The sequence below is a fragment of the Camellia sinensis genome, chromosome 7 (assembly GCF_055761805.1).
Source record: "Camellia sinensis isolate YWXY chromosome 7, ASM5576180v1, whole genome shotgun sequence".
NCBI classification, from domain to species: domain Eukaryota; kingdom Viridiplantae; phylum Streptophyta; class Magnoliopsida; order Ericales; family Theaceae; genus Camellia; species Camellia sinensis.
Genome location: NC_138967.1, coordinates 49,987,003 through 50,000,293, shown reverse-complemented (window position 1 = coordinate 50,000,293; position 13,291 = coordinate 49,987,003). Strand labels below are relative to the sequence as shown.

Sequence of the window (13,291 nt, the reverse complement as noted above, 5' to 3'; positions counted from 1 at the left end):
TATTTATGTATGTAGGCGATCAAGCGCATGACCAGGTTTAGAGGTGTCTTCTTGGAATCTGTTTTTGTCAGCCAACATATGTGCCTCCTATGGAGGTTCCGGATATGTCAAGTGGTTTTGGCTATGTGATTAAAGTTTAAGTTTTGTTTTCTTGTTTTGTTAAACAAGTCTTTGTTTATTTTGTAAATAGGGCCAAGTTCCTTTTTGTCTAGTTTGTATATATATGATAACTCAATGATGATGTGTAGATATGTACATAAAAGTTTTAAAATTTTTCTGTCATATATAAGTCTGCACAACTCAATGGACATTGTATATTTGTTAGTTGCTTCCACTAGCCCCTAATATTATGTTAATCTATTTTAGAGGCTTTCTGTAATCTCAAGATTACTGGCCGGTTACGATGCTAAACCTATAGGAGCGGGTTTGAGTCGTGACACATCACCACCACTACCACCACCACCACTACAACTACCACTACCACTACCACTACCATCACCATCATATCACCACTACTACGTAATCAAACTCTATTTATTACTCAATCAAACATGGCTTATTAGTCAAAAGGATACCACTTAATTGGACTTGACTTACTACCAAATTAAATCTCATTTACTACTCAATTAGATTCTATTTACTATTTCATTAGATTTATCATTGTCCCAAAAAAGTTGAAAAACACTCATTGAGCTTTCACTTAGTATTTTATGTTTTCACTTACTACTTCACTAGACTCCACTTATTACTCAATTTTGGCTTCACTTACTCAATGAACTTCCACTTGCTATTTCACTATACTCAACCTACTACTCAACGAGCTTCCACTTACTATTTTACTAGATTTTACTTACTATTCAATGAGTTTCCACTTACTATTTCTTTACATTTCACTTACTATTCAATTTTGGTTTCACTTACTACTTAATGAGCTTTCACTCACTACTTCAATAGACTCTATTATTTACTCAATTTTAGTTTCACTTACTACTCAATGAGCTTCCATTTATTATTTCATTATAGTTCACTTTTTACTCAATGAGACTCTACTTACTACTAAATTAAACCCCACTTACTATTTTATGAAACTCCACTTACTACTTTATGAGACTCCACTTACTACTCTTTAATTGTTTACTTACTACTTCATCAAACATGACTTACTATCCAATTAAACACTACTTATTACTCAATACTTACTACACAATCAAACTCCACTTACTACTAGTTAAAAAGATACCACTCAATTGGATTTGATTTACTACTCATTTAAATCCCACTTACTACTTATTTAAATCCCATTTAGTTGTATCATATTAAACTCCACTTACTATTCAATGAGAGACTCCACTTACTAATCAATCAAATTTCACTTACTAGTCAATTAAATATGACTTACTACTCAATAAGACACTACTTAATTGGACTTGACTTACTACTTAATTAAATCTCACTTACTACTCAATGAAATTATACTTACTATTGTATTAGATTTTGCTTACTACTTAATTAAACTCTATTTATTACTCAATAAGACTTCACTTACTATTCAATTAAACCTTACTTACTACTCACTAAACCTTAACTTACTCTACTAATTACTCAATTAAATTCATTCATTACTCAATCGAACATGACTTACTCAATAAGATGCCATTTCATTTGATTTATCATACTCAATGATACTTGATTTACTATCCCATTAAACTTGAATTACTCCTCATATTAAACCACACTTACTATTCCATTAGACTTCATTTATTATTCAATAAAATTTCACTTACTATTTAATGAGACTCCACTTGCTACTCCATTAGACTCAACTTATTATTCAAAGAAATTTTATTTACCACTCAATGAAACTCCATTTGCTACTCTATTAGACTCGACATATTACTTAATGAAACTTCATTTAGCACTCAATGCGACTCCACTTAATTACTATTCCATTAAACTTGACTTACTATTCAATCAAATATCGCTTACTAGTCAATGATACTCCATTTACTCTACTTACTACTCCATAAGACTACTACTCAATCAAACGTTTGATACTCGACTTTTTACTTCATCAAACTTGACTTATTATTAAATAAAATCACATTTAGAGAGTGTCATACTAAAGTAATATGTCATTTCAAAGCAAACAATAGGCAAACCACCTTTTGCGTCACCATCAACAATTTGCGCTCTACGCTCAGTTCCAAATGGTTGTATAGGTCATTTTGTATGAACCCAATATTCTCATAGCCACCTGCTTGTTCTACTATACAAAAAGAAATTTTTCAATGAGATATTCCAATTTCCACTTACTACTCTATTAGATTTTAGTTATTATTTATTGAGTTTTTCACTTACTACTCAATCAAACTATACTTCTTACTTAATTAAACATGACTTATCAATCAATAAGACACCACTTTAATAGACTTAAGTTAATAGTCAATGAAATTATACTGAAATAGAAAATAGTAAATATAAACGTTACCAAACAGGCCCTTAAACAGTAATTACTATTTTGAGATGTTGTAGGTAAAAATAATAATAATAACTCTTTTAAATTAATGTTTTGAAAATTAAGTTTAAATAACTTGCAATTTAAAAATGTTTTATTTACAATTTTTTTAATATTATATTGAAAATTAATTTTTCACAACAATGACTATTTTACAAAATTAGTAAATCTCAACAAATTAGTATTTACATATCATATTTTACTTTTACAAATCGTAATAAGACAAAATATGGAGGGAAAATAGTTAAATATGATATGTCATTAGTTTTATGTATTTAAAATTAATTCAAAATATAAAAGATGACACAATTTTCAAGAATTGAAGGTGGCTTGTTTAGCTAGTAATATTTTAAATAGTAAGTTTGTTCATAACAAATAGTAAGTAAGTGAATACCAAATAATAAAGTATGTTTGTAGTAAATGGCAAGTGAGCATTATTTTTTTATTTATTTCAAAATTAACCAAAATCACTTTACTTTTTGGAAAATCACCTTACTTTTTCTACCTAGTTTTACTTTTAATTCATCCAATAACTAGCATTTATCTTAGAGTGCTTCTATTAGCACCCCATAAATTATTTTGGACCTCCAATTTTTAGTTTTTTTTTTAATTTTAATTTTATTATTTTTATTACAATAATAACCTCAAATAAAATTACTAAAAATGACATTATTCATTTTGGGTCACCCCATCTCACAATTAAACCTACACACCTATTACATTATTAACTAGGGTTTATGAGAGTACTCACCTTCATCACCACACATCCATCTTTCTCAAATCCCACCTTCAAAACCTATCCACTCTCAAAACCTTGAAGACCCTTTGGCGGTAATATTCCGGCGGTAATGGTGGCAACCATTTGATTACCTACACTTCTCCGGCAATGACAATGAGTGAAAGTTTTTCTGGTAACCACAATTCCACAATACGAGAGGAGTACAATAACAAAATCTTGGAGGATGTTCATACCTTTGATGTTACTCTTAACTTAGAGGAGATTGACCTTGTAAGGGTAAGGTTGTGTTTGGAAGGGTTTTGGAACTTTAGTTCCACCCTTTAGTTTGCATATGATGTTTGTTTGTATCTTTCAAAAATTAATGCCACGTTCACTTTTAAAAACACGGTCGAAGGCGGAAAAATTTAGGCTAACCGGTCGTCCCATCGGTTGACCAGCCGATTGACAAGAACAGTGCAAATTTTATTTTATTTTTTTTGGGCAATTGACATATTAATTTTTATATATTTAACAAAAAATATTTTCTGAATTTTTTAAAAAAATTTATGAGTTTTAATAGAATTTTGAGTTGTGTGTTTAGTTATAAGTTATAAGTTTTTGTATCAAATATCATATGCCACATCAAAAATTTCCCACTCAATTCAAAACTCTTTTCAAAACTCATTCACCAAGCAAATTTTTCATACTCAAATCATAATTATAAACACACACAAACTCAAAATACAATTCCTATTCTCAAATCATATTTAGAAAGTTCTACCAAACGCTACCTAAGTTTCTTAAAAAAAATGAAAAAAAATAATAAAATATGTTCGTCATTTTTTCTAGACTGAACTCTCGAACAGATAATCGAAATTCGGGAATAGAGGCTTAAACATTGTTTATTTGTTTGGGAACCGATAACTGAATATTTATTATTTGTTTGCAAACATGTAACCGAACCTTATTCATAGGTTTGGATATGTTTTATTGAGAAAACTAAACCAATTATTATAATTTGTTTTACAAGAAAAGAAATTATTATGAGAAAATTAAGAAATTATGTGTGTGCATATATATATATATATAGAGAGAGAGAGAGAGCGTACTAACTGTGACAATGGTGGATGAGACAACAAAGACAATAATCACATTGTCTCTTCTTTTTCTTCTTCGTGGGCTTTGTGAGGGTTTTTTGGAAGTGAAGTTTTTTTGAGGAGTGGGGGGTGTACATTCAATGGGTAAAATGTTTTTATAAAAATGATTTTGGTATTATTTGGGGGAAAGAAATTTTAAGAGTTTCAAAATTTATAAGTGGAGATCTAAAGAAATGCATGGTTTAAAATAATTTATGAAATATTAATAGTATCACTTTTATTTTATCTAAATCTAATGATTTATATTTTTTTATGCACCAAATATGAAAATCTTTATATATATATAGTTGGATTCTTACAAGATCGGATCCTGAGCCTCGTTTGAAAACAAGTTATTTTAATAAATTTTTAGTTTTTTACAAAATTATGTATAAAAAAATTAAAAAAATGATATTACAACTTATAATAATTTTTTAACTTTTTAACTAAAATTAAAAATTGCCAAACAAAACCTGTATAATTAACAAAAAAAAAAAGCAAGAAAATGAAAATACCATCTTGAGCTGGAGTTATCATCTTGAAAATAAAATAATATTTTTCTTCGCTCTAAAAGCTAACAAATTTTCTTCTCCCTAAGTTAACAGACGTTAACATTTGCTTAAGGGTTAAGCGGAGTTGCCATCATGGTGGGCCCACTGAGTCAAAAAAGAGCACTCTGAAACCACATGGGATAGATGAGATGAATTTATGAAAGGAAAATGATTGGTGGCCCTAAAAAAATTGCCCCTAATACCCCTAATTTCCAATTTTGGAAACTGTTTTTTTTTTCTTTCTTTTTTCCTTTTTTTTTTTTTTTTTTTTTTTACCTAAAATGGACTTTCGGGGCATTCGAGCCCCGAAGTCTCGGGCCCTCAATCAGCGTTGTTTATGAAATACTGAATAATTTTCACAATTGGATCCTCTCCTTCATTTCGGTCCTTCATTTCCTCTTTATAGGGCCTTCGGGCTCACTGTGAAGCCCAATTTTGATAATCCGAACTGTCATATTTTTAGATTTATTCATTATATCATACTTGTAAAAAATCAAGTTGATCAAATATCATAAAGTATGTGTTCGGAAAACTGTTTATTAAAAAATAGTTTGTAATCCCAATTTTCTGAACGCATACTTTCTGATATCCGATCAACTTGATTTTTTATAGGTATAATATATTGAATAAATCTAAAAATATGAATGGTTCGGATTATCAAAACTAGACCTCAAAGTGGACCCGAAAGCCCCTGCAAGCAGGGAATGAAGGAGGGGCTCAACGAGGGGATCTGGACTCTAATTTTTCACCCATTCTTCTTTCACTTTATCTAAGGGCATCTTTAACGATGATTTTTTTAATATTAAATTTGAATAAAAATTTGAATTTTTTTTTTTTTTGATATAAGGTGTTTTAATGAAAATTTTTGATATTTTATTAAATCATTAGTTGATCGGAGACGTGATTGATCAACGTAATTTTTTTATAAATTTTTACTTTGAAGTCATCCGACACATCGATTCTTAATTTGATAAAAGATTTAAAAAATATTAAATTTGATAAATCGTTGAAGGAGCAAAAAATAAAGATGTATTTGGTTTAGTTTTAGGAGATAAATTTAAAAAAAAAAAAAAATTTAGAGAAAGAGTTTAAATTTTTTTATAGTTTTTTTGGTTATATATTTTAAAAATAGTTTTAGAGTATGAGAGCCTGAAATGATTTGATATTTTGTTGTAGTCGAATAGATGTATGTGAGAGAAAAAATAATTAAAAAGGAGAAATGAGAGAAAAAGTAATTGATTGATATGTAGAAGAGAAAAAGTGATTTTGGAAATTTTTTTTCAAAATCACTAAATCAAACAAAATTTTAAAAAAATTTCTCTAAAATTTATTTCTCAAAAACAAACCAAACAAGGCATAAATTTTTTTTTATTAAATTTAAATTTGATAAATCATTAGAGATAGTTTATGATCTGATTTGAGGATTAAATATTTTAGTTAAAAAATTATTATAAATTATTATATCACTCTCTTTAATTTTTTTTATATATTTTTATATAAAAAGTTAAAAAAATTATTAAAGAACACATTTTCAAACGATATAAAAAAGCAGGCAAAAAAAAAAAAACAACCACATTACTCTTTCCTTTCTTCTTTTACTTCATCTAAACAGTTGAAAAAGCAGACACATTCATCTTTTACTTTATCCAAATGTTCTCTCTCTGTCGATCTCTCCATCTGAAATTGCGATTAAACCTTTATTCATTTCTCTCTTAAACCATGCCGAAATCAAGCAAATTACGAAATTTCTTCAAACCCACAAAATCTAAGAAAGGTAAATGTTTTTTTTTTTTTCTCAATCGGATTTACATCTGAGTCACCAAATATGTATTTATAGTTATTTTCATCTTCTTGTGCTCAACTTGTGGCTGTGTTGTGATTGAAGATGCACAGGAGATCGTGGCAGAACAAGGACCGCAGGAGTTCAGGTTCAAAACCCTTTCTTCTGCGACAGAAAGTTTCCATGCCGAAAGCAAGCTTGGCAAAGGTGGCTTTGCTCAAGTGTACAAGGTTAATCCAAACACAACCTTAGTGTGTACTGGTTTGCTTTTAAGGCAGTGATTTAAAAAAAAAAATTTGGGGTGAGAGTTTAGAAATTTTTTTAGTTTGTTTGATTGTATATTTTGAAAATAGTTTGGGAGTTTAAGATGATTTGATATTTTGTTGTAAGTGAGTAGATTTGTATGAGAGAAAAAAATGTGATTGATTGATGTGTAAGAGAGATAAAGGGTATGTTTGGTTTGAGTTTGAAAGATGAGTTTTAGAGATAAAAAGTACGAAAAGTTGTTTGGTTTGATTTTTTCAAAAGATGTTTTGAAAAATTATTTTGAGAGAGTTTTGAAAAAAGTGATTGATTTGATGCGAGAGAGATTTGTTTGAAAAACTTGTAAATCAAACAAGTTTTGGGAAATTTTTTTGGAAAAATTTGTTTGGTTTGATTACTTTTGAAAACTTATTTGTAGATAATTTTTTCCAAAATTTTTTGAGAAACACAAACCAAGGCCAAAGTGATTTTGAAGATTTTTAAGAAAAACCACAAACCGAACAAAATTTTAGAATTTTTTTTTTCAAAAAATCTCTCCTAAAATCAAACAAACAAGCCCAAAATTTTTTGTTTTGGTCAGGAAAAAATAAAGATGAACGTAGAATGAACACATACGTCAACAAAAAGGAAGGTTGGATCTGAATATATGAGTAAATAATTTCAAAATATGTGTTTTTGCCCTCCCCCGAAATTTGAATTTTGGATCCATATCCTTGACTGAAAATGTTTTTGTAGGGAAAGTTGAATGATGGGAGAGAGATCGCGGTGAAGAGACCTTTGCAAATCTCAGACGAGGGAAAGGAACTTGTCCTGAACGAGTTGAAACTGCTGCTGGGGTCTGCACACCACCGAAATATTGTCAAGTTTCTGGGTTTTTGTTCACACCGTGAAGAGATGCTGCTTGTATTTGAGTTTGCAAGTAATGGAAGCCTTGATTACCTTCTTTTTAGTAAGTACTAATATCACCTACTGTATTTTTAATTTTAAGTAATATCACCATTTTATATTATCTTGCTAAGATTGCAATTAATGAGAACCAGTAAAAGACTCTCCCATAGACTTGCAATTTTAAATAATCTAAAATTATTAAAATAATAAATAAATAAATATTTGTTTGAATCTAAAATGATAAGGGATTTGGGGTTATTTGGTTGCCATTGATCATTGGGTGTGACTGGTGTTGATGTTTTTTTTTGTTTCCTACTTTGCTCTGTTGGTTGGCCTCTCATCAATTTGGGATTTTGCTAGCATGTGATTGCACTATCTTTGCGGTGTTAACCTAGTTGAGATCGTTTAGATATGATACTTGTAGCTTTTGCTTGCTTTTTTGATGTATGTTATGTTCTTTGTGTCTAACATATCATCAATAAAGTTCTCTTTCTTACTGATTAAAAAAAAAATTTTGAAAAAACATGAGGAACAATCATTCATTTGAGCAAAGAAAAAAATTACACATGAAGTGAAGACACCTTTCGTTCTGGGAAGGATATACTCATGGATCTATACATCTGTTCTCTTCTAATTTGCATCAAACATAATATAAATTAATTGTATAATAATACTTCATTCGAAAAACAATAATTGTATAATAATACTACAATCTTTGAATTAAGTCACCATTTTCAACGTGGCAACTAATCTCAAAGTTTTGTACTATTTTTGATGCTCTAGATTCAGAGACTGGCAGGGCAGATGTGCTTGAATGGAAGCGAACATATGACATAATTGTAGGTGTTGCCCGGGCCTTGCTTTACCTTCATGAACGATCACACAGTGTAATTATCCACTGTGACATCAAACCCGCCAACATCCTAATAGATGAAAATTGGGTCCCCAAAATTGCTGATTTTGGCACAGCCAGACTCTTACCTCAAGATCAAACGCAAGTTAATATCAGTGAAGCTGCCGGTACCCTGTATGTGTTAAGTATATAATTTGTCTTATTTTTCCTAGTATCTTTTTTTTTAGCAATTTGATTTATGTTATAATTTAAATTCTCTATATGTTGTCACTGAATCCTACTCTTTTTTCAAAGGAAAAAAAAAATTTCAAATCCATCCGATCAGCGTTTTGTTGAGTTCTCAAAAACCTCTTTTTATTTTTATTTTTAAACCAAACCAAACTTTTTGAAACTTGATTTGTTGTTAATGTATGCTTGTACATGGAATCAGTGGGTATTCGGCTCCCGAGTACAAGTGTAGTGGACACGTCTCTCCGAAGGTAGACATATACGGCTTTGGGGTAGTGGTTTTGGAGTTGATAAGTGGTCAGAAGAATTGGCTTTCTCATGATCGGTCTTCCAGTGGTCAAGGTCTACGGGATAGGGTAAGCACACTTGATTCACATTTTTAATTTGAACTGAGTTTTATTTGCAATTAGCCATTATCATACAAGGGAGGTGTCTCTGACTGCGCTTGTTGCTGAGTTGTGACATGATTATTTGTTGTTGACGAAGGCAAATGAGCTTTACAAGGAAGGAAGGGTGTCTGATTTTATGGACCGGAAATTGATACCATCGTTTGTCCGTGATCAAGTAGAATTGTGCATACAAATTGGGATAATGTGCACTGAATATGATCCAGAACTACGGCCCAGCATGGGTCGCGTTTACTCACTGCTGTCAGAGAACCATGGCAGCAGCAGCAGCCTAGTTGAAGAACCAGTGAGAGATGGATCATCATTATCCACAACTCGAAATTTGGGTGAGTCCAATTCCCATATCTATTCTGTTTAAAACTGATCACAGTGCTACTGCTATTTCCAAGGGCCCTTTTATGTTCAATGATTTTCCTCTTAAGAATTTCTTTCCAGTTGACAAAATCGGGACTTCCTAGTTTTATCTAGTTCAATTGGTGTTTTTTTGCACGAGTGTTTGTGGAACCCATTGCATAGCAAAATTTTCGCCATCTGAACCGCAAATCAAAATATTTGTAAGCTATCTTATACTAAATCAAAATATTCCTATATAATTTATTATTTGGTTATTCTTCTCCTATAATGTACCCTACACAAAATATAGTTTATAGTTTAGTTACAACATTTTTTGATACGTCAATTTGTGACGAGCTTAGCATTTTTAGAATTGATGTTATAAATTAGTATAGATAATTCCTAAAGTCCCGTTTGTATCATCAACTACAAATATGAGCTGTATTATTTTTTTGTAGGCCCAACTGAGGTTGCTAACAATGGATCATCATCTGGGGCAAACATTTACTTGGAGAACGAGGGCCTACCCAAACAGAGACAACTAACCCGTGCTCGACGAATCCAGCCAGAGGATGTGCAATCTTACATACCCTCCATTCCAAGCTCCTCATGCAGTAGTACAGATGGTATAGATAATTCCTAAAATCCTGTTTGCATCATCAACTACAAACATGATTTGTATTTTTTTTTGCAGGTCCAACTGAGCTCGCTAACAATGGATCATCATCTGGGGCAGACATTCACTTGGAGAACGAGGGCCTACCCAAGCACAGACGACTAACCCGTGCTCGACGAATCCAGCCAGAGGATGTGCAATCTTACATACCCTCCATTCCAAGCTCCTCATGCAGTAGTACAGATGGTATAGATAATTCCTAAAATCCCGTTTTCATCATCAACTACAAACATGATCTGAATTTTTTTTTTGCAGGTCCAACTGAGCTCGCTAACAATGGATCATCATCTGGGGCAGACATTCACTTGGAGAACGAGGGCCTACCCAAGCACAGACGACTAACCCGTGCTCGACGAATCCAGCCAGAGGATGTGCAATCTTACATACCCTCCATTCCAAGCTCCTCATGCAGTAGTACAGATGGTATAGATAATTCCTAAAATCCCGTTTGCATCAACAACTACAAACATGATCTGTATTTTTTTTTGCAGGTCCAACTGAGCTCGCTAACAATGGATCATCATCTGGGGCAGACATTCACTTGGAGAACGAGGGCCTACCCAAGCACAGACGACTAACCCGCGCTCGACGAATCCAGCCAGAGGATGTGCAATCTTACATACCCTCCATTCCAAGCTCCTCGTCTAGTAGTATAGATGGTATAGATGACTCCTGATGTCCCATTTGCATCATCAACTACGAACATGATATGTATTATTTTTTTGTAGGCCCAACTGAGCTCGCTAACAATGGATCGTCATTTGGGGCAGACATTCACTTGGAGAATGAGGGCCTACCCAAATATAGACGACTAACGCATTCTCGACGAATCCAGTCAGAGGAAGTGCAATCTTACATATCCTCCATTCAGATTGAACCTGTAGTAGCAACACCAGAAGAAGAAGAAGAAAAAGAAGAAGAAGAAGACTCCTCTCCCACCTGCTCATATGACCAAGCAAACAAAGGAAGCAACGAAGAAGGTAGCCAAACAGCAACAGACGGTGGAGGAGGTTGATAAAAAACACCCCACCACCTTAAATGATACCGAGGAGCGGCAAGTAAATTCAACTCCCGAAGAGAGGGTGGTTGTGGATAGGCCTTTGCACCTTGTCCTTTCTTTTCATCATACTATTAGTGTGAATATTTGTGTATCTTCTCTATGAAACAGATTATGCTGGAAATTCAGGTGGACAAAGAAAGGCTAGCTGCTGATGATATGCTAAAGAGGACTTCTGGCAGGCTATTACCAAGCTGAAAAGCTTAGAAACCAGTTTCGAGAAGAGCTTGAATGACGAAGGAAACAAATCCTCCTGGTGTGAGGAAGGCTTCTTTGAGGAAGGTGAGGAGGGGAAATTCAAGGATCAACTGACCAACCCACAAGATGGCATCTTCACGAACAATTGGGAAGGTATTTTGAGGAAGGTTGGGGTGGCAGAGGACTCTCTTCTCTTCTCCAAAGTCCCACTCCCTGGCCTTGTTGAGCAGCAGCCCCCCACTGCTGAAGAAGTTGTTGACGACAGTGTCTATGGCGGAGGAAGTGTCGCTGACTCCAATGGATAGCAAGAGGCTGTTAGTTAGATCCCACATATAATAAGAATAATACTTCACTAATAATGATGCATGTTCTGAGACTACGACACATTTTTCTTTTTGAATAATACTCTCACAATTTATCCACAATGATATGGCATGTTCCATGTCAATTTTTTGATTTATCACAAACTCAATAATTATCCTGTCATTGTGGATAAATTGTGAATTCTAAATTGTAAGTCTCACATTTCTTGTGTACTGAATCTTGTTAGTGGTTTTAACAATAACTAGTTTAATACTTAAAAGCTAAGTTCCATGTAAGGTCTAACTTTTGGTTTTTTGACCTTTTTCTTTTTTTTTTTTCTTTTTTTTTATTTTTAATGTCAAATATATGCCCCCCCCCCCCCCCCCAAAAAAAAAAAAACTAAATGCTAAATTCCCAAACGAGAAATTAATGTCAAATATATGCAATTCAAAAATTCACATCCATCCAAAAACGCCCTACAAGCAATCTGGGTTAGTTTGGATGCTAGGATTCTCCAAATGGAGGTTTTAATTTAACATTAAGAAAAATCCTGCTACAGTTTCATATTATAACTTTTCTCACCAAATTAGTTCATAATATTTTAATAAGGAAATTACTAATTAAATTTGTATAATCTAGATTATCTAACATATCATTAACATAATTAATTTATTCAATCTTTCTTGTGGCATAGGCGGAAAGTAAGATTTGATCAACTTGATGTTGAAAATAAAAGTTTTCAGAAAACAATTATAATTAATATAATCAACAATATTCTATTAACAGTTCATACATTTGTAAAACAGCAGTCTATTACCTTCAAATATTTACAATTGGCTTTTTGGCCTCGTTTGGAAATTCTCTTTTTTAGTCAAAAAGTTAAAAAGTTATTAAATTAGCCAAAAAGTTAACAATCCATACTAAAAAGTCAAAGATTTTTTTTTCTCTCTACTTTTTGCACATTTTTTCGTAAAAAGTCTAAAAGTCATTCCAAACATACTAGTTTTTTTTAGCTCTTATCTTAGTCAAATAGCCAAAAAATTACTAAATTAGCCTGTTTCCAAACGAGGCCTTGGATAAACTGGATTGGACCCTTTTTTTTTTTTTTTTATCAAGTCTTAACAACAATATTTTTATTTTTGAGCTTAGTATAAATGTTGGACTCATCTAAAAAGCCAGACATCTATTCCCAACATGTTCCTTGAAATATTAACTTACCTAGAGAGGGTGAAAAAGCCAATTAATAAAAATTCTTATTAATTACTCAATTTTTAGCCTCTAAACGATTATACACACAGATAAGGAATCACATAAAAACACCAAGATTTTATGTGGAAAACTCGAAAGGGCAAAAATCACGGTCTCAACACCCAACAAAAATTCA

General features: G+C 32.1%; 1 protein-coding gene across 3 annotated transcripts; it reads left to right on the top strand.

The window, feature by feature from the left end:
- Positions 1-6,438: 6,438 nt before the first annotated feature.
- Positions 6,439-12,187, top strand: LOC114283365 (uncharacterized). Of its 3 annotated transcripts, none has more exons than XM_082877896.1 (11): positions 6,439-6,694; positions 6,806-6,930; positions 7,700-7,913; positions 8,636-8,879; positions 9,136-9,289; positions 9,420-9,666; positions 10,132-10,299; positions 10,368-10,535; positions 10,605-10,772; positions 10,841-11,008; positions 11,120-12,187. In XM_082877896.1, exons 1-11 carry the CDS (start codon positions 6,640-6,642, stop codon positions 11,362-11,364), a joined length of 1,956 nt encoding a protein of 651 aa, XP_082734022.1. In that variant the 5' UTR covers positions 6,439-6,639; the 3' UTR covers positions 11,365-12,187. The 3 variants fall into 3 exon arrangements, with proteins under 3 accessions (XP_082734022.1, XP_082734021.1, XP_082734023.1); XM_082877895.1 differs by having other exon boundaries at positions 11,078-12,187; XM_082877897.1 differs by having other exon boundaries at positions 6,490-6,694; positions 6,806-7,614; positions 11,078-12,187.
- The last annotated feature ends 1,104 nt before the right edge of the window (positions 12,188-13,291 follow it).